Raw genomic sequence first — 19,289 nt, forward strand, 5'->3', positions numbered from 1 at the left:
TAACTAGAAGGAACTAACTAGTCTATTACTGTACCTGCATTCAGTTAAATTAGAACCATTCAATACAATTATTTGGGCTGAAAAGAGAAAGGCTGAGTTGTATTTCCATTCTGGGCCCGGATTAATAACTAGACAGTGGTGTAGCAGGGTTTGCAGAGTTCTCACATAATTCACCCACAACACGGACACTGGTGCACGTGTCAGAACTTGTTAGAATTATAAATGTCAGTTGAGATAACTGTAGCCCCTCGGGTCAATAAACACTACCACAAGAAAAACGTTGGTCAACAAAGTAACTTTATATAAAACTTCGCCATGCCTCAGGAAACTTTGAAATGATGAAAGACAAGACATGAAAATTCCTCAATGGGAGAGGGAGGGGAAATCCAGAACACCAATAAAAAAAGTGCCAGGATTGTGTTTACAATAAAACACTTTTCATAGTTCAGATGGCAGAGAATAAAAAATAATACAATGCAAAAGGAGGCCATGCTTATGCCAGCTCTTTAAAAGAAATATCCAATTACTCTCACACCCCTGCTCTTTCCCCATAGCCCTGCAAAACTTTACCCTTCAAGTATTTATAAAATTCCCTTTTAAGAGGTCCAAATGAATCTGATTCCACTGCCCTTTCAGGCAATGCACTTTAGATCATAAAACTCGCTGTGTAAAAAAAAGTCTCTTCATCTCTCTTCTGCTTCTTTTGTTAATTATCTTAAATCTGTCTCCTCTCATTACTAACCCATCTGCCAGTGGAAACAGTTTCTCTTTACTTACTCTATCAAAGCACTTCATGATTTTAAAGTCTCGCCGTACCCTTGCGAACAACGCCACATTCGTGAACTGCTAGTAATTCCCAACATTGGGAACATTCTTCCTGCATTTAACCTGTCTAAACCCGTCAGAATTTTAAATGTTTCTATGAGATCCCCTCTCATTCTTCTGAACTCCAGTGAATACAAGCCCAGTTGATCCAGTCTTTCTTGATAGTTACTCTTAGAGGTGTCACCATCTTTAAACCTTTCAGTAATTTCTATGAATGCAATATATACAGAGAAGACTTCACTGACAATGCAGTTTGTAAAACTGATGCTACATCTCAGCTTATTTACCATCTACTTCAAGGCACCTTGGCAGAGGCAGGGCCATTATCAGGACACAATGGACCTGAAAATCTGCAGAAGGTCTCTTGGTCTCCTGCTGTAAGGAGAAACTGGCAGAATCCCCAGAGAAACACTGTAAACTGCCGTTTTTAGCCATGTACATAATTTCTCTGAGGGTTCTCCAGTCTTTCACCAAAGTTACGGCGGGAGACTGCCCAATGGTATTTCAGGGTCAGGTAAATGAACATAGAAACATAGAAAATAGGTGCAGGAGTAGGCCATTCGGCTCTTCGAGCCTGCACCACCATTCAATGAGTTCATGGCTGAACATGCAACTTCAGTACCCTATTCCTGCTTTCTCGCCATACCCCTTGATCCTCCTAGTAGTAAGGACTACATCTAACTCCTTTTTGAATATATTTAGTGAATTGGCCTCAACAACTTTCTGTTGAGAATTCTACAGGTTCACCATTCTCTGGGTGAAGAAGTTTCTCCTCATCTCGGTCCTAAATGGCTTACCCCTTATCCTTAGACTGTGACCCCTGGTTCTGGACTTCCCCAACATTGGGAACATTCTTCCTGCATCTAACCTGTCTAAACCCGTCAGAATTTTAAACATTTCTATGAGGTCCCCTCTCATTCTTCTGAACTCCAGTGAATACAAGCCCAGTTGATCCAGTCTTTCTTGATATGTCAGTCCCGCCATCCCGGGAATCAGTCTGGTGAACCTTCGCTGCACTCCCTCAATGGCAAGAATGTCCTTCCTCAAGTTAGGAGACCAAAACTGTACACAATACTCCAGGTGTGGCCTCACCAAGGCCCTGTACAACTGTAGTAACACCTCCCTGCCCCTGTACTCAAATCCCCTCGCGATGAAGGCCAACATGCCATTTGCTTTCTTAACCGCCTGCTGTACCTGCATGCCAACCTTCAATGACTGATGTACCATGACACCCAAGTCTCGTTGCACCTCCCCTTTTCCTAATCTGTCACCATTCAGATAATAATCTGTCTGTCTGTTTTTACCACCAAAGTGGATAACCTCACATTTATCCACATCATACTTCATTTGCCCACTCACCTAACCTATCCAAGTCACTCTGCAGCTTCATAGCATCCTCCTCGCAGCTTCATAGCATCCTCCTCGCAGCTCACACTGCCACCCAACTTAGTGTCATCCACAAATTTGGAGATACTACATTTAATCCCCTCGTCTAAATTATTAATGTACAATGTAAACAGCTGGGGCCCCAGCTCAGAACCTTGCGGTACCCCACTAGTCACTGCCTACCTACTAGTGCACTTTGCAGATTCACTAGAATGATTAGGGTTAGAGGGTTAAATTATGAGGACAGGTTGCATAGATAATTCTTGTGTTCCCTTGAATATAGAAGATTAAGGAGTGATCTAATTGAGGTGCTTAAGATGATTAAATGATTCGACAGAGTAGATAGAGAGAAATTATTTCCTCTGGTAGAAGGAGTCCAGAACAAGGGGGCATAAACTTAAAATTAGAGCTGGGCCATTCAGGGGTGATGTCAGGAAGCACTTCTTCACACAAAGGGTGGTGGAAATCTGGAATTCTCTCCCCCAAAAAGCTGTTTAGGCTGGAGGTCAATTGAAAATTTCAAAACGGAGGCTGATAGATTTTTATTAAGCCAGGGTAAACACAAACCCAAGCTGCGAGAACTCTTCTGCAAGCTTGATATGTACTGAGCCAAAGAGACCAAATGGTTTCCATCCTGTGCTGTTGAATTTGTTGATTTCAGCCAGTGGGCCATGTAGTAGGCGCAAAATTAGCTTCAGTGGACTCGAGGTGAAAAAACTGTCCATGGGAGTTCATTCCTAACAGTCATCCTATGATCCCTGCTGAAAATGCATGTGTATGGACAATGAGTGAAATAGGATTGGGCTCAGCTGATGTTGCCTGCAGTCAAATAGCCAAATGTTCATTACCTAGGTTCACAGATGAAAAATATTGAATCGATTGGACCTATAGAAGATTGAGTAGATTAGCCCTATACTCTCTGGAGTTTAGAAGAATGAGAAGTGATCTCATTGAAACATCCAAGATTCTGAGGGGGATTGACAGGATAGGTGCTAAGAGGCTGTTACCCCTGGATGGAATACAGAACAAGGGGGCATAGTCTCAGGATAAGGGGTCGGCCATTTATGACCGAGATGAGGAAGAATTTCTTCACTCAGAAGGTTGTGAATGTTTGAATTTCTCTAACCCAAAGAACTGTGGATGCCAGCATGGGCAGCCACACTGCGATACGTGTGCGCACTCGATCCGTACAGTAGAGCAGGTCTCCAGTCGTTCTGGTTAACCCTTGCCACTGGATAAAGGCCTAGCTCTGTCAAGCCCGTGTGGTGGCTAGTGTACAATGGTCACCACACGTTAAAAAAAATCCACGCACATGCATCTTCCACCCCCTCAATTGGAGTTCAAGACTGGCAAAAACATGAAGACAGAATATTATTTGAATGGCGGTGTCATGGTACATCAGTCATTGAAAGTTGGCATGCAGGTACAGCAGGCGGTGAAGAAGGCAAATGGCATGTTGGCCTTCATAGCTAGGGGATTTGAGTATAGGAGCAGGGAGATCGTACTGCAGTTGTACAGGGCCTTGATGAGGCCTCACCTGGAATATTGTGTTCAGTTTTGGTCTCCTAATCTGAGGAAGGACATTCTTGCTATTGAGGGAGTGCAGCGAAGGTTCACCAGAGTGATTCCCGGGATGGCAGGACTGACATATGAGGAGAGACTGGATCGACTGGGCCTGTATTCACTGGAGTTTAGAAGAATGAGAGGGGATCTCATAGAAACATATAAAATTATGATGGGACTGGACAGGTTAGATGCAGGAAGAATGTTCCCGATGTTGGGGAAGTCCAGAACCAAGGGACACAGTCTAAGGATAAGGGGTAAGCCATTTAGGACCGAGATGAGGAGAAACTTCTTCATTCAGAGAGTTGTTAACTTGTGGAATTCTCTACCGCAAAGAGTTGTTGATGCCAGTTCATTAGATATATTCAAGAGGGAGTTAGATATGGCCCTGATTGCTAAAGGGATCAAGGGATATGGAGAGAAAGCAGGAAAGGGGTACTGAGGTGAATGATCAGCCATGATCTTATTGAATGATGGTGCAGGCTAGAAGGGCCGAATGGCCTACTCCTGCACCTAATTTCTATGTTTCTATGGACCATTGGGTCCTTCATTAAAACATTTGTGAACTAATGTGGAAGCAAGTCATCCTCGTTCTAGGGACTACCTATGATGATGAGATAGATATTTGGACTCTAGGGGAAATCAAAGAATATGGAGATTGGGTGGTAAAGTGGAGTTGAGGTCGAAGATCAGCCATGATTTTATTGAATGGCGGAGCAGGATCAAGGGGCCTTATGGCCTACTCCTGCTCCTAATTCTTATGTTCTTATGAATAGGGACTTGGGCGGAGTACTAGAGGGAGACTGGTGCTCAACATAATTTATTGTCTTCAAGAAGGTTTTCTTGCCTGCGTTTCCATAGGATGAACAGAGCATTGGACATTCAAACAGTTAATCTCAACTCAATCACTCCCAAAAATAAACAGAAATGACTGTATTTTAATCACCTCCCAATACTTGTGCATGAATCAGCATACAGCCAAGATGGTCAGAAATCAGGAGGTTGTCATGAATTAGCTTCTACTCTGTAGTACCGCTGTTAAGCGCGTTTGACAGGTTATTTTATACAGTTAGTGTAGGTTCTCTTCAGTAAAGTTAATTTAAAATAACCCAAGCAGTCAGACTACCATCACTCCCTTAAATATATCCATGTTTGCATAGGTGCCCACACACAAAATCTTGCCCTGTTCCTAGATGGCAGCACCACACCTTCAACCAAAAATCCCCATCGAGACCAGAACCCCTCTCCTTCACAGTCAAATTGCCTTCCACACCACAATTCCTCTTTCATCCCACATTCATTTGATTTCACTCTCATTGGCTACAATCAAATTCATCACAGCCAGTCTTCATGTCTCCAATCTTAAATACACTATACAGAAGTGTTGTCTACTTTGTCTTGGCAAAAAAATTAAATACAAAATAATAAATGCATATACAGGTACAACGGCCGAAATCCAGAATTCTAAACACCGCAATTGTCCAAAACCCGGACACTGTGCCGATCGCAGAAGGAGCCGTTGTCCGGAATCCGGAAATATTTCCTGAAAACCGGATTTTTTTTTTTAAATGGCGCATGAAGGAAGGAGACGTCCAGAATCTGGAAATATTTTCCGAAAACCGGACTTTAAAAAAAAACGGTACAAATACAGACCTGCGATCAGTCTGAGCCTTTCAGAATGCCCCATGACCCCGACCCACGTGCGACCCGAGCCGACCCGACCCACTACTCTCCTCAATCAGGCCCCACCCAACCTGACTCAATCGTGGTGGTGTTTTTCCTGATTTAAAAGTATTCTGAATTTGTGTTGTTTGCCATTGCAACCATGTCATAAAGGCCAACTGATACCCCAATGGGTGATACAGGTAGTGCAATGAGGAAGCATAATTCATTGTCAATTGCCAAGAAAGTGGAGTTACTCCAGAGATTAGATGGAGGTGCTTCAGTGAGAAGACTGAATGACGAGTAGTGTTGGAATCGCCACCATTTCTGACATAAAAAAACAGAAAGAACAGATCATGAAGTTTTATGCAGAAAGTGACGTTCAGAAAAAAAATGAAGAAGAAAAAAACTATGCATAAGCTTAAAAGTGTTGACTTGGATTGAGTAATGATGAAGTGGTGGCGACAGAGAAGAAGTGAAAAGGTTCCTTTGTCTGGCTCAATGGTGATGCAACAAGCCAAGATATTCCATGCAGAACTGGAGAATGAAACTCCATCGAGTACTCTTCAGGTTGGCTAACCAAATTTAAAAGGCATCATGGCTTCAGGCAATTGAAAGTATGTGGTGAAAGAGCCTCAGCAGATCATAAGGCAGCTGAAGGTTATATAGATGAGTTTGTTAAACTAATTGCTGATGAAAACCTTTCAGCCGAGCAAATCTATAATGCCGACGAGACAGCACTGTTTTGTCGCTCCATACTGAGAAAGACATTAGCAACAGAAGGATCGCAGCCAGCAGGTGTAAAAGACGCCAAAAAGGTAGTCTGACTGACTGTTTGCTTGTTTAAATGCGGCTGGGACACATAAGTGTATGTTTCTGGTCATCGGGAAAAGCCAGTGTCTAAGATGTTTCAAGGGTGTGAGAGTATTCCCAGTGCATTATTATGCTAATAAGAGAGCATGGATAAACAGGGTAATCTTTCTGAACTGGTTTGAGAAGCATTTTGTTCCCCAGGCGTGTGGTCACACGGAAGCTGGCCTTGAAGAAAATTGCAAAATATTCTTGCTGCTAGACAATTGCTCAGCACATCCTGATGAGCTTCTAGGAAAGGATCTATTTACCTTCCAATGTAACATCACTAGTACAGCCAATAGATCAAGGAATTTTGAGATCGATGAAGTGTCTCTACAAAAACGAATTTATGAGGTGTTTGCTTGGTGCAGTAAACAGAGGCAAGGGAATAACAGCATTCTCAAAAGGTTTCTCTGTGAAGGACGCTATATGGGCAGCTGTGGATGCGTGGAATGAGGTAAGTAGAGACACCTTGGCCAATGCTTGGCATAACCTCTGGCTAGCAACTATGTTTAGCGAAGTTGACGACGATGCTGATGACTTTGAAGGTTTTCATGTGTCCAGGGAGAAGGAAATGATTGCTGAACTTTTAGAATACGCAAAAGCGCTGACTTGTGAAGCTGCGCTAGAATTGAGTGAATACGATGTCACAGAAGTCATGGACATAGACAATAATGCTCCCATTGTGCATGGAGTGACAGAAGAAATAATTATGGCCATGGTTTTGCATCCAGAGGAAAAGGATGAAAGCAGTGAGGATGACGATGCTGATGATGATAATAAAGTCGAAAAAGTGTCAAGAAATTGTCAAGAATTAATTAACGCCCTTGAGCAATGAAACTGAATTAAGTGAAGAGCAAATAATGTAGGTGTATAAAATTCGGGAAAAATCAAACAAAAGCCCAAATTACTTAAACAATTAAAATGAGTCGATATGTTTCAAAGGGTATCACAGCAGCGTGCCCAAGATCTACAGCCTGCAGCTACACCAGCAATTTCCACATTTGAAAATCCTATTGCTGGCCCATCTTCAGCCCCAGACATCATAGCTGAGCCCTGTACCCCAAGCACAACCTCCAGCCAATTGTAACCTGTATCTATTTCTGTGCAGCTTTGTACTGTGTTTACCAAATAAAAACCTTTATTTACTGTACCTTTATTATATTTCATACCTGTAGTTTACCAAATAACAACCCTTTATTTATTATAGTTCATGTTTTGAGTACATTCCTTTTCATATTTTAAGTACATTTCCAAAGATAAATCCAGAAATATACGCAAGCCCGCACGGCCCGGCCTCGAGGTTGCCGAATTTGGGACATCGGATTTAATGCTCCGAAATCCGGAAATACACAAAAGTCGTCCCAACGATTTCCGGAATCGGGACGTCAGATTTCCTCCGAAATCCAGAAATGCCCGAAACTAGGCCCAAGGGTTTCCGGATTTGGGACGTCAGATTGTCTCCGAAATCTGGAAGTACGCGAAAATCATCCACGAGGTTTCTGGATTCTGGACATTGGATTTCTTCTCCGAAATCCGGAATTACCTGAAACTCAGCCCAGCGGTTTGCGGATTTGGGTTGTCGGATTTCTTCTCCGAAATCCGGAAAAACCCGGTCATGTGTGTTTGCTTGGGGTTACTAGCCACCAGGTGGCGCCACTGTCGGAGGTCATTGGGCTGTATGCACGTGTGTGCGACCCAGGTATAAAAGGCAAGCCATCATGTAATGTGATCACTCTGGGCCCTAATAAAGCAGAGCCAGGTTTGTATCCGTGTTAGTTTACAGTATTCAGTCTATCGAGTTATTGCATACACAACAAACCCGAAAACAGGAACGGCCTTGGTCCCGAGATTTCCGGATTCGGGACATTGTACCTGTAATATCCATTAAAGTGACTTATATAGATTATTTTTATGATAGCAAACATTTGCAGTCAGTCCGCAGATAACAAAGGAAACATTTTTTTTTAATGATGAGAGACTAAGAGCTGTGTGGAGCAATGGGATTTGGATGCCCAGGTACAGAGATTACTAAAAGCTAGTGCACAGGTACTAAAAGTCATCATAAAAGCCTTTATCTCAGAAGTGAGAAAGTGATGCTTTAGTTGTACAGAGCCTTGATCAGACCCCTGTTGTAGTACTGCATTCAGTTTGGGCACGGAACCTCAAAGATATACTGGCCTTGGAGTGGTACAGTGCAGGCACCACTTTATACTAGGGCTTAAAGTTAAATTATGACGACAGGTTGCATAACTTGGTTTGTATTCTCTTGCATTTAAAAGGTCGAAGGGTAATCTAATTAAGTTCTTTAAAATGATTTGATAGGGTAGATATACAAAAATCGCAAAAATCTACCTTTGTCCGGACACCCAAAGCGAAAGCTTGCCATGAACATTCTTCTTGCTTTCCGACTGTTGCACATAAGTCAATGCTAAGTGCTGCCACTTCCCCGGAGTTATAATGTTTTCCTGTGACTCAGCCTGTGCCAGCAGGCCTGCTTTCAAATCATCATTTGGATCAATGCAAATTCTACAGAAAGAAAACAAGTCATTTTTAATATTTCAGAAACCATAACATACAACGTAAATAATTTAAAGAACGAGTTGCATTTCTACAGTGCCTTTCATGACCTCAGAACATCCCAAAGGGCTTTACAGCCAATGAAATACTTTTGAAGTGTAGTCACTGGTGTAATGTAGAAAACGCGGCAGCCAATTTGTGAGCAGCAAGCTCCCACAAACAGCAATGTGATAAATGACCAGATAATGGGCCTAAATTTCCCCATCCACTTTAAACGGCGCAGCTCCTCTGGTGCGCCCACTTTGCAGGTAAAAAAGCACGTCGAAAACCTACCTTCGAATTCTCGGCGCTCCTCGAAAGCTGTAGGCCCGTGATGTGGCGCATCAAAAGCTGAGGGGGGGGGGGGGGAAGCAAGTGCCATGCTGGGTCCACATAGCTGGCAGGGGGCGGGGCTAGGGCCCAGCGTAGTTTTCATTGGTAGCAGCGTTGCGCATGCGCGTTGTAGCATGCGCATATGCGCAATGGGTCTTCAACCAAGAGGTGATCTTATCGAAATGTATTAAAAGACTTAAAGTACATGGGTGGGGTAAAATACCAAGGTCATAATCGGATGCGTTACTGAACTCAAAGAAGCACATCCGATTTAGAACACGCACTTGGCGTTCTCTTATGTGCCAAAGGAGACAGTGGTGGGTTAAGCCCCGTTACTCTGTCAGTCCCTGAAAGAGACACGTTAATACAAAAAAGTTAATTCTTAAAAATGAGAGGTAATCTAGTCAGAGGTGAATTAGTCAAGTAATAGGCTGGACTAATGGGGTATGATATTTTCTGAAGGATCACCTTAGCCACAATGAGGTGTTAATGACCCATTATTCAACATGTAGCCCTGATCACAATCGGGATAGCAGTATCTGCCTCAGTCGGGAGCCTACACTTGCTGCTGCTGTGACTGCCGTCGGCGACAAGCGGCATCAATTTCATGCAGCATTGACCCTTTCCTTTAAGGGAGGGAAGGTTCCTTTGTACTACTACCACCCCTCTTGCTGGCTTTAGCGCTCCAAGAGAAATGGGAGCAGAAAGACACAAAGCCGCAGCAACTCAGATATGAGAAATAGTGGACGGAGAAAAACCCAAACAACCAAAAAGATTAAACAAGAGTAGAAGGTATTCTCAACCCGACTGGAGTCTGTACTGGACCACAGGAGAACACACTGCTGCTGGCTGCAAGACTCCCACACCTAGCCCTGGCCGAAGGGCTTTGCGGGTGCGTGCTCCAGTCGGGAAAGTAAGACTCTTTACTAATTATTACTTGATTTATTTTACATTTTCTATTATTTATTAAATGTCATGGTTTATATGGTTCTTTATTGGTTAAAGTGATGTGTTTAATGCTTTAGTGCTTTAATGTTTAATGCTTCCCACGCCGTCTCTGGCTACCTGCGCTGAACTCTTAACTCACTGCAAGGTTTTTCGGAACGTACAAAAGTGGACACTTATTCTGGCCTAAGTTAGTTTGGAATAAGTTTTAACTGTCTAATAATGCATAAATGGCCAAAACAGGAGTAAGTGGTTGATAGATAGATTTTTAAGCAATAAGGGAATTAAGGGTTATGGGGAGAGGGCGGGTAAGTGGAGCCGAGTCCACGACCAGATCAGCCATGATCTTATTGAATGGCGGAGCAGGCTCGAGGGGCTAGATGGCCTACTCCTGTTCCTAATTCTTATGTTCTTATGTAATGCCCCCTTTTGAATAAAAAAACCTGAACTAAAACAAGACCTAACTAACTCAATTACACTGGAGCAACTTAAATGTGGAGAATTGAGATTGTTAATTTACTCCAAAAAAATCTAGTTGCTCCAAAAAAAACAGAGCAACTCATGGGGAAATTTGGGCCCATTATGTTTTAGTGATGTTGGTTGAGGAATAAACATTAGCCAAGACACTGGGGAGAACTCACTAGAGAAAAAGTACGAGGCAAACTAATGGGGCTAAAGGTGGACAAGTCCCCTGGACATGATGGCCTGCATAAAAGAAGTGGCTACAGAGATAGTGGATGCACTGGTTGTAATCTAACAAAATTCCCTGGATTCTGGAGAGGTCCCAGCGGATTGGAAAACTGCAAATGTAATGCCCCTATTTAAGAAAGGAGAGAGACAGAAAGCAGGAAACAGTTAGCCTAACATCCATCATTGGGAAAATGCTGGAGTCCATCATTAAGAAAGTAGTTGCAGGACATTTAGAAAATCATAATGCAGTCAGGCAGAGTCAGCATGGGTTTTATGAAAGGGAAAGCATGTTTGACAAATTTGCTGGAGTGCTTTAAGGATGCAACGAGCAAGGTGGATAAAGTGGGATAAACAGATGTTGTGTATTTGGATTTCCAGAAAGCGTTCGATAAGGTGCCACATAAAAGGTTACTGCACAAGATAAGTGCTCACGGGATTTGAGGTAATTATATAAGAGTGGATAGAGCATTGGCTAACTAACAGAAAACAGAGAGTCAGGATAAATGGGTCATTTTCAGGTTGGCAAACTGTAACTAGTGAGGTGCCACAGGCATCAGTGCTGAAGGCTCAGCTATTTACAATCTCTATTTATGACTTGGATGAAGGGATCGAGTGTAATGTAACCAAATTTGCTGATGATACAAAGATAGGCAGGAAAGCAAGTTGTGAGGAGAATGCAAAGAATCTGCAAAGGGATATAGATAGGCTAAGTGAGTGGGCAAAAATTTGCAGATAGAGTATAATGTGGGAAAATGTGAGGTTATCCACTTTGGTAGGAAAAATAAAAAAGCAAATTATTATTTAAATGGAGAGAGATTACAAAATGCTGTGGTACAGAGGTATCTGGGGTCCTTGTTCATGAAACACAAAAAGTTAGTATGCAGGTACAGCAAGTAATTAGGAAAGCAAATGGAATGTTTGCCTTATTGCAAGGGGGATGGAGTATAAAAGTAGGGAAGTCCTGCTACAATTGTAGCATTGGTAAGACCACACCTGGAGTACTGCATACAGTTTTGGTTTCCCTATTTAAGGAAGGATATACTTGCATTGGAGGCAGTTCAGAGAAAGTTCACGAGGTTGATTCCGGAGATGAAGGGGCTGTCATATGAAGAAAGGTTGAGCAGGTTGGGCCTATACTCACTGGAGTTTAGAAGACTGAGAGGTGATCTTATTGAAATGTATAAGATTCTGAGGGGGCTCGACAAGGTAGATGTAGAGATGATGTTTTCCCTCGTGAGGAAATCTAGAACTAGGGAATATAGTTTCAGAGTAAGGGGTTGCCCATTTAAAACGGAAATGAGGAGGAATTTCTTCTCCCAGAGGGTCGTGAATCTTTGGAATTCTCTGCACCAGAGAGTTGTGGAGACTGGGTTATTGCATGCATTTAAGGTGGAATTAGATAGAGTTTTGAATGATAAGGGAGTCAAGGGTTATAGGGAGCGGACGGGGAAGTGGAGTTGAGGCCAGGATCAGATCAGATATGATCTTATTGAATGGCGGAGCCGGCTCGAGGGGCCAAGTGGCCTACTCCTGCTCCTATTTCTGATATATGAAGCACAATTTACATCGCTAGAGTGGCAGATCTGCTAATTCATGAGTAAAGTCAGAAGTAAATTCTTTTCAGTGCCCCAACGGGAGAAAAATTGCATCATGCTATTTAAAAGTAATTAAAACTGAATTTAAAACGGTTTACGTTAATTTCAAATATGGTATCTATTGGCATATAGATTTGAGACTAATTGTGGGACGTCATTTTGAGTCATGTATGTACTTTTGGGATCACTAGCCACTAGATGGCGTCACTGTTGGAGGCCATTGGGCTGCATGCACGTGTATGCAGCCCAAGTATAAAAGGCCAGCCATTTTGTATATTAGTCACTTTGGGCCTTAATAAAGCAGAGCCAAGGTTATACTTCTTGGAGTTAAACAGTACTCAGTCTAACAGTTATTGCATACACAACATTTGGCAACGAGGCAAGAACCTTTGCATGCAAAAATGAGCACAATTGGATTGTTGGAGCGATTTGTGGAAGGAGAAGATTGGGCAGACTTTGAGAGCCGTTTGAGCCAGTTCTTCGTGGCAAACAAAATGGAGGAGGTCAGCGACGCAGATCGGCGGGCTGTGTTCCTCACTGTTTGCGATCCAAAAATTTATGGTCTGATAAAGAATCTACTCCTGCCTGAGAGTCCAAAGAGAAGATATATGAAGAATTGTGTACACTAGTACAGGACCACCTTAAGCCAGACGAAGGCATCATCATCTCGAGATACAGATTTTATATTCATGTTCGCTCAGAGGGCCAGAATGCGGCAGAATTCGTTGCCGACCTGAGACGTCTAGCGGGACCGTGTAAGTTTGGGGCTGTGTTGGCAGATATGCTGCGGGACTTCTTTGTAATCGGCATCAACCACAAGGTGATCCTGCGTAAACTACTGGCGATGGAGACGTTGGACTTGAACAGGGCCATCACGATCGCTCAGTCATGCATGACAACAGATAGAAGTCTAAAGCAGCTATCAGTGAAAAATCGAAACTGTAAATATGATTGATTCGGCATACGGCAGAGCGGCACATAGCAGGGCCTACCCGACTGCGTACGCGAAACCTGTGGCTGCCCAAAGTCTGCCAACGGGAATGCATTCGATTTCTCCGTCGTGGCGTTGTGGGGGAATTCACCGGCACCAGCAATGCCGATTAAGCAATATAGTTGCAAAGGCTGTCTGAGAGTAGGGCATCTCCAACGCAAGTGTCCGCAGATGAGTAAACGTACTGCGACACACCACGTGGAGGATGATGGTCAGACTAGCGCGGATCCGGATATGCCATCTGAGATACCAGAGGAGGAAGTGTATGGACTGTATTTGTTCCTAACTAAGAGCAAACCGATAATGATCAACGTGAAATTTAATGGGGTGCTGGTATCGATGGAACTGGACACGGGGGCGAGTCAATCGATAATGAGCCAGAGGGCGTTCGACAAGCTGTGGGATACTAAGGCTGTGAGGCCCAGGTTGAGTCCAGTCAATGCCAAGTTGCACAAGTACACCAAAGAACTCATAACGGTGATTGACAGTGCCACAATTAAAGTGTCGTATGACGGTGCAGTTCACAAGTTACCGCTATGGATTGTCTCAGGCAATGGCCCAACGCTGTTCAGCAGGAACTGGCTTGAAAAAAATCAGATGCGACTGGAACGACATCAAGGCGTTGTCGTCGGAGGAAGATACATGTGCCCAAGTACTGAGCAAGTTTCCCTGCGAACCAGGCATCGGCAACTTCATGGGAGCCAAGGTGCAAATCCACGTGGACTCGGATGCAAGACCCATCCATCATAAAGCTCGGGCAGTTCCATTTATGATGAGGAAGAAATTCGAAATCGAACTGGACAGACTCCAGCGTGCAGAGATCATATCACCGGTTGAATTTAATGAGTGGGCCAGCCCATTGTTCCTGTGCTGAAAAGTGATGGCACAGTCAGAATCTGTGGAGACTACAAGGCTACAATCAACAGGGATTTGAAACAGGATCAGTACCCGTTACCGAAGGCTGATGACTTGTTTGCAACGTGAGCTGGGGGAGAAGTCATTCACCAAACTGGACTTGACGTCGGCCTACATGACACAGAAGCTGGTCGAGACGTCAAAGAGACTTATGTGCATTAACACGCATAAAGGACTGTTTATTTATCACGTGCCCTTTTGGAATTCGCTCAGCTGCAGCAATATTTCAGAGGAACATGGTGAGTCGACTGAAATCCATTCCCAGAACTGACGTGTTCCAAGATGACATCCTGATCACAGGTCGTGACTCTGAGGAACATCTGAACAACCTGGAAGAAGTTCTACATCGTCTGGACAAAGTGGGACTCAGACTGAAACGCTCGAAGTGAGTCTTCATGGCACCAGAGGTCGAATTCCTGGGGAGGAAAATTGCTGCTGACGGCATCAGGCCCACGGACGCGAAAATCAAGGCCATCAAGAATGCACCCAAACCGCAGAATGTGACGGAGCTGCGTTCGTTCCTGGGTCTACTCAACTACTTCGGTAACTTCCTCCCTAAATTGAGCACCTTATTAGAACCACTGCATATGCTGCTAAGAAAAGGAGACAACTGGGTGTGGGGTGCGTCTCAAGACAGACCTTTTGAGAAAGCCACTAATCTGCTTTATTCTAACAAGCTGCTGGTACATTATGACTCATGTAAACTTTTAGTATTGGCCTGTGATGCTTCGTCATATAGAATTGGTTGCGTACTCCAACAAGCTAATGAGTCGGGTAAACTTCAACCAGTCGCGTATGCTTCAAAAAGTTTGTCTAAAGCGGAAACAGCATGGTAGAGAAAGAAGCACTAGTCTGTGTGTATGGGGTTAAAAAGATGCATCATTACCTGTTTGGTCTTCGGTTTGAACTGGAGACAGATTACAAGCCGCTTGTTTCACTGTTCTCTGAAAACAAAGGTATCAATACAAATGCTTCATTCTGCATCCAGAGGTGAGCGCTGACATTATCCGCTTATGATTATGTCATTCACCATAGACCTGGCACCGAGAATTGTGCCGATGCTTTGAGCCATCTGCCGCCACAACTGGCAGACCTATTGTTAGTTATGACTGTTTCTGAAAGTGATGGAATCCTTGTCACGGCTCAGCAAGTTAAGACCTGGACCAGCTAGGACCCGATTTTAATCAGTGGTGAAGAGTTGCATCCTCAAAGATGATACCCAAGCAAATGTGCGAGGAGACCAAACCTTACATTCATCGCAAAAACGAACTGTCTCTTCAGTCGGATTGTATTCTGTGAGGCAATCGTGTTGTTATGCCCAAGAAAGGGAGAGAGAAATTTTAAGTGAGCTACATAGCACACATCCCGGCATTGTAATGATGAAAGCCATCGCCAGGTCTCATGTATGGTGGCCGAGAATTGACTCTGAGCTGGAATCATGTGTGCATCAGTGCAACACTTGCATGCAGCTCAGCAAAGCACCAGCGTAATTGCTGCTGAGTCTGTGGTCGTGGCCGTCGAAACCATGGTCCAGGATCCACATAGACTTTGCAGGTCCCTTCCTGGGGAAGATGTTTTTATTTGTGGTGGATGCATATTCGAAGTGGATAGAGTGCATAGGCATGTCATCCAGCACATCCACATCTACCATTGAGAATCTCAGTGTCATTTTCGCGACACCTGGTCTGCCTGACATCGTTGTTAGCGACAACGGATCGTGCTTCACCAGTCAGGAATTTCAAGAGTTCATGAAAGGTCAGCAGCATTCAAACCTGCATCCAATGTGCAAGCAGAATGTGCTGTCCAAATCATAAAGCAGAGTATGAAGCGAGTAACCAAAGTGTCACTACAGACCCACCCGTCATGCATACTGCTTAGTTACAGGACAAGACCACACACGCTTACCGGGGTCTCACCTGCTGAACTAATGATGGAGAGGTCTTAAGACCAAGCTATCTCTTGTACACCCTGACTTGAATAATCATGTTGAATATAGAAGACAAAGTCAGCAAGGGTATCACGATTGCGCAGCTGCGTCATGCAATATTTCTGTAAATGATCCTGTATATGTTCTGAATTATGGTCAGGGTCCCAAGTGGACTGCTGGTACTGTCATGGCCAAGGAGAGCAACAGAGTATTTATTGTCAAGCTCAAAAATGGGCAAACATTCAGGAAACATCTGGATCAGGCCAAAGCTGCAGTACACAGATGAACCGGAACAGTCGGAGGAAGAGACAATCGACGACCAACCAACTTACCCCCAGTCATCAGAGGACTCAGTGGTCATCAGTGAATCGGGACTTTCAATCAGTGACATGTTCAATGAAAATGGACTTTCAATCCCTGATATGGCCATTGCCACTCCCACCAGGTCAACCACCCAGCCACCAGTCACAACAGACTCTGAACACTCACCCAAGGCTGGAGTTGAACTGAGACGGTCAACCCGGAAGCGTAAAATACCGGACCGTCTCAATTTGTAAAAGACTGTGTTAATATCTCAGAGGTGGGTATTGTCATGTATGTACTTTTGGGATCACTAGGCACTAGATGGCATCACTGTTGGAGGCCATTGGGCTGCAGCACGTGTATACAGCCCAAGTATTAAAAGGCCAGCCATTTTGTATATTAGTCACTTTGGGCCTTAATAAAGCAGAGCCAAGGTTATACCTCTTGGAATTAAAAACAGTACTCAGTACTCAGTCTAACAATTATTGCATACACAACAGTTCTAAACTGCTGCCTATCCTGCATTAGGTCACTCCCCTGAAGCACATATTCTGTATAAAGATGAATAGGTTCCAAAACATTTTAGTAACTTTTCTTTTTCCAATAGCTTAAGTCAGTCAAAGCTCTCCAATACTACAAATGCTCTCACTGACTAACTCAGCAGTAAGCACTAAGAAATTAATAGAAATGTTAGTTTGTTTCCACAGTAGTAGAGTTTCCTTCTAAAACTTCAGATCACCCATATCGGGAATGGGTGCATTGCACTCAGTTTTTCTTCAGCAGTTAGTACTCTACCTGAATATAAAGCCACCTGTGTTCAAGTCAGCCCAAACTTGCAGCATGATTACTTTAGACCCCAGTGAAATCACATGAAGGCACCCATCTTCAATCAGTTTATCAGCAGAATTGGGAGTACTACAGTAATCTAAGCCCGTTGTTTTCTCATCTTCTGAAAAATAAAACAGAATTATTTTTTGCATCACTAATATGGATGAACACTGTACAAGCAAGTGTAGCATGTTGGCAACAGAGCTCCTCAGCATGACTTTAACCTCCCTCCACATATTAAGACAACGTTAGTGATACAATGGAATAAAATAACACAGGTAGTTATTATCTGAATGTAGAGTCAGCAGGCACATGATCGAACAACCAAGAATAGTCTCTGCTGAAAACTCTTCTACGTTGCTACCTGTATTACGTTGATATCTAGTGAAAGTGTGAGCTGCAGCAGATACTATAGGATAGCTTCATTGAACCCATGCTCCCAGCTGCCTCGGAGTTAGAGGTTTGTGGGTACATGTCCCACTCTGGAGACATGAACCCATAGGGTGACACTTCAAAGAATTATAGAAATTTACAGCACAGAAGGAGGCCATTTCGGCCCATCGTGTCTGCGCCGGCCGACCAAGAGCTATCCAGTCTAATCCCAATTTCCAGCTCTTGGTCCGTAACCCTGTAGGTTACAGCACTTCAAATGCACATCCAAGCACTTTTTAAATGTGGTGAGGGTTTCTGCCACTACCACCCTTTTAGGCAATGAATTCCAGACCCCCACCACTCTCTGGGTGAAGAAATTTCACTTCATATCTTCTCTAAACCAGCTACCAATTACTTTAAATCAATGTCCCCTGGTTGTTGACCCCTCTGCCAAGGGAGAGGTCCTTCCTAACCACTCCATCTAGGCCCCTCATAATTTTATACACCTTAATAAGGTCTAACTTCAGCCTCCTCTGTTCCAAAGAAAACAAACCCAGCCTATTCAATCTTTCCTCATAGCTAAAATTTTCAAAACCAAGCAACATCCTTGTAAATCTCCTCTGTACCCTTTCTAGTGCAACCACATCCTTCCTGTAATGTGACCAGAACTGCACAAAGTCCTCTAGCTGTGGCCTTACTAGTGTTTTATACAGTTCAAGCAAAACCTCCCTGCTCTTGTATTCTATGCCTCGGCTAATAAAGACAAGTGTTCCGTATGCCTTCATCACCACCTTATCTACCTGGCCTGCTACCTTCAGGGATCTGTGGACATGCATTTCAAGGTTCCTTTGTCCTCTCAGTGTCCTACCATTTATTGTGTATTCCCTTTTCTTGTTAGCCCTCCCTAAATGCATTACCTTACACTTCTCCGGATTTAATTCCATTTGCCACTGTTCTGCCCACCTGACCAGTACATTGATATTCTTCTGCAGTCTACAGCTTTCTTCTTCATTATCAACCACACAGACGATTTTTGTATCATCTGCAAACTTCTTAATCATACCCCCCTACATTCAAGTCCAAATCATTAATATATACCACAAAAAGCAAGGGATCCAATACTGATCACTGCGGAACCCCACTGGGAACAGCCTTCTAGTCACAAAAACACCCATAGAAACATAGAAAATAGGTGCAGGAGTAGGCCATTCGGCCCTTCGAACCTGCACTGCCATTCAATAAGATCATGGCTGATCATTCACCTCAGTACCCCTTTCCTGCTTTCTCTCCTAACCCCTTGATCCCTTTAGCCGTAAGGGCCACATCTAACTCCCTCTTGAATATATCCAACAAACTGACATCAACAACTCTCTGCGGTAGGGAATTCCACAGGTTAACAACTCTCTGAGTGAAGAAGTTTCTCCTCATCTCAGTACTAAATGGCCTACCTCTTATCCTTAGACTGTGTCCCCTGGTTCGGGACTTCCCCAACATCGTATCTAACCTGTCCAGTCCTGTCAGAATTTTATATGTTTCTATGAGA

At 43.6% G+C, this 19,289-nt stretch overlaps 1 protein-coding gene across 6 annotated transcripts in view; it reads right to left on the reverse strand.

Moving 5' to 3' along the window:
- lyst (lysosomal trafficking regulator) overlaps positions 1-19,289 on the reverse strand; it is a 432,206-nt gene that overhangs the window by 146,904 nt on the left and 266,013 nt on the right. For 5 of the 6 annotated variants that reach the window (XM_070884660.1, XM_070884658.1, XM_070884663.1 and 2 more), the window contains 2 exons: positions 17,342-17,495; positions 8,644-8,817 (listed from right to left, as the gene is read on the reverse strand). In XM_070884660.1, coding sequence (XP_070740761.1) covers positions 8,644-8,817; positions 17,342-17,495 — 328 coding nt within the window. The remainder of the gene's footprint in view (positions 1-8,643; positions 8,818-17,341; positions 17,496-19,289) is intronic. The other variant, XM_070884659.1, reaches the window with a different exon arrangement.

The sequence above is a fragment of the Pristiophorus japonicus genome, chromosome 7 (assembly GCF_044704955.1).
Source record: "Pristiophorus japonicus isolate sPriJap1 chromosome 7, sPriJap1.hap1, whole genome shotgun sequence".
Classification (NCBI taxonomy): Eukaryota; Metazoa; Chordata; class Chondrichthyes; family Pristiophoridae; genus Pristiophorus; species Pristiophorus japonicus.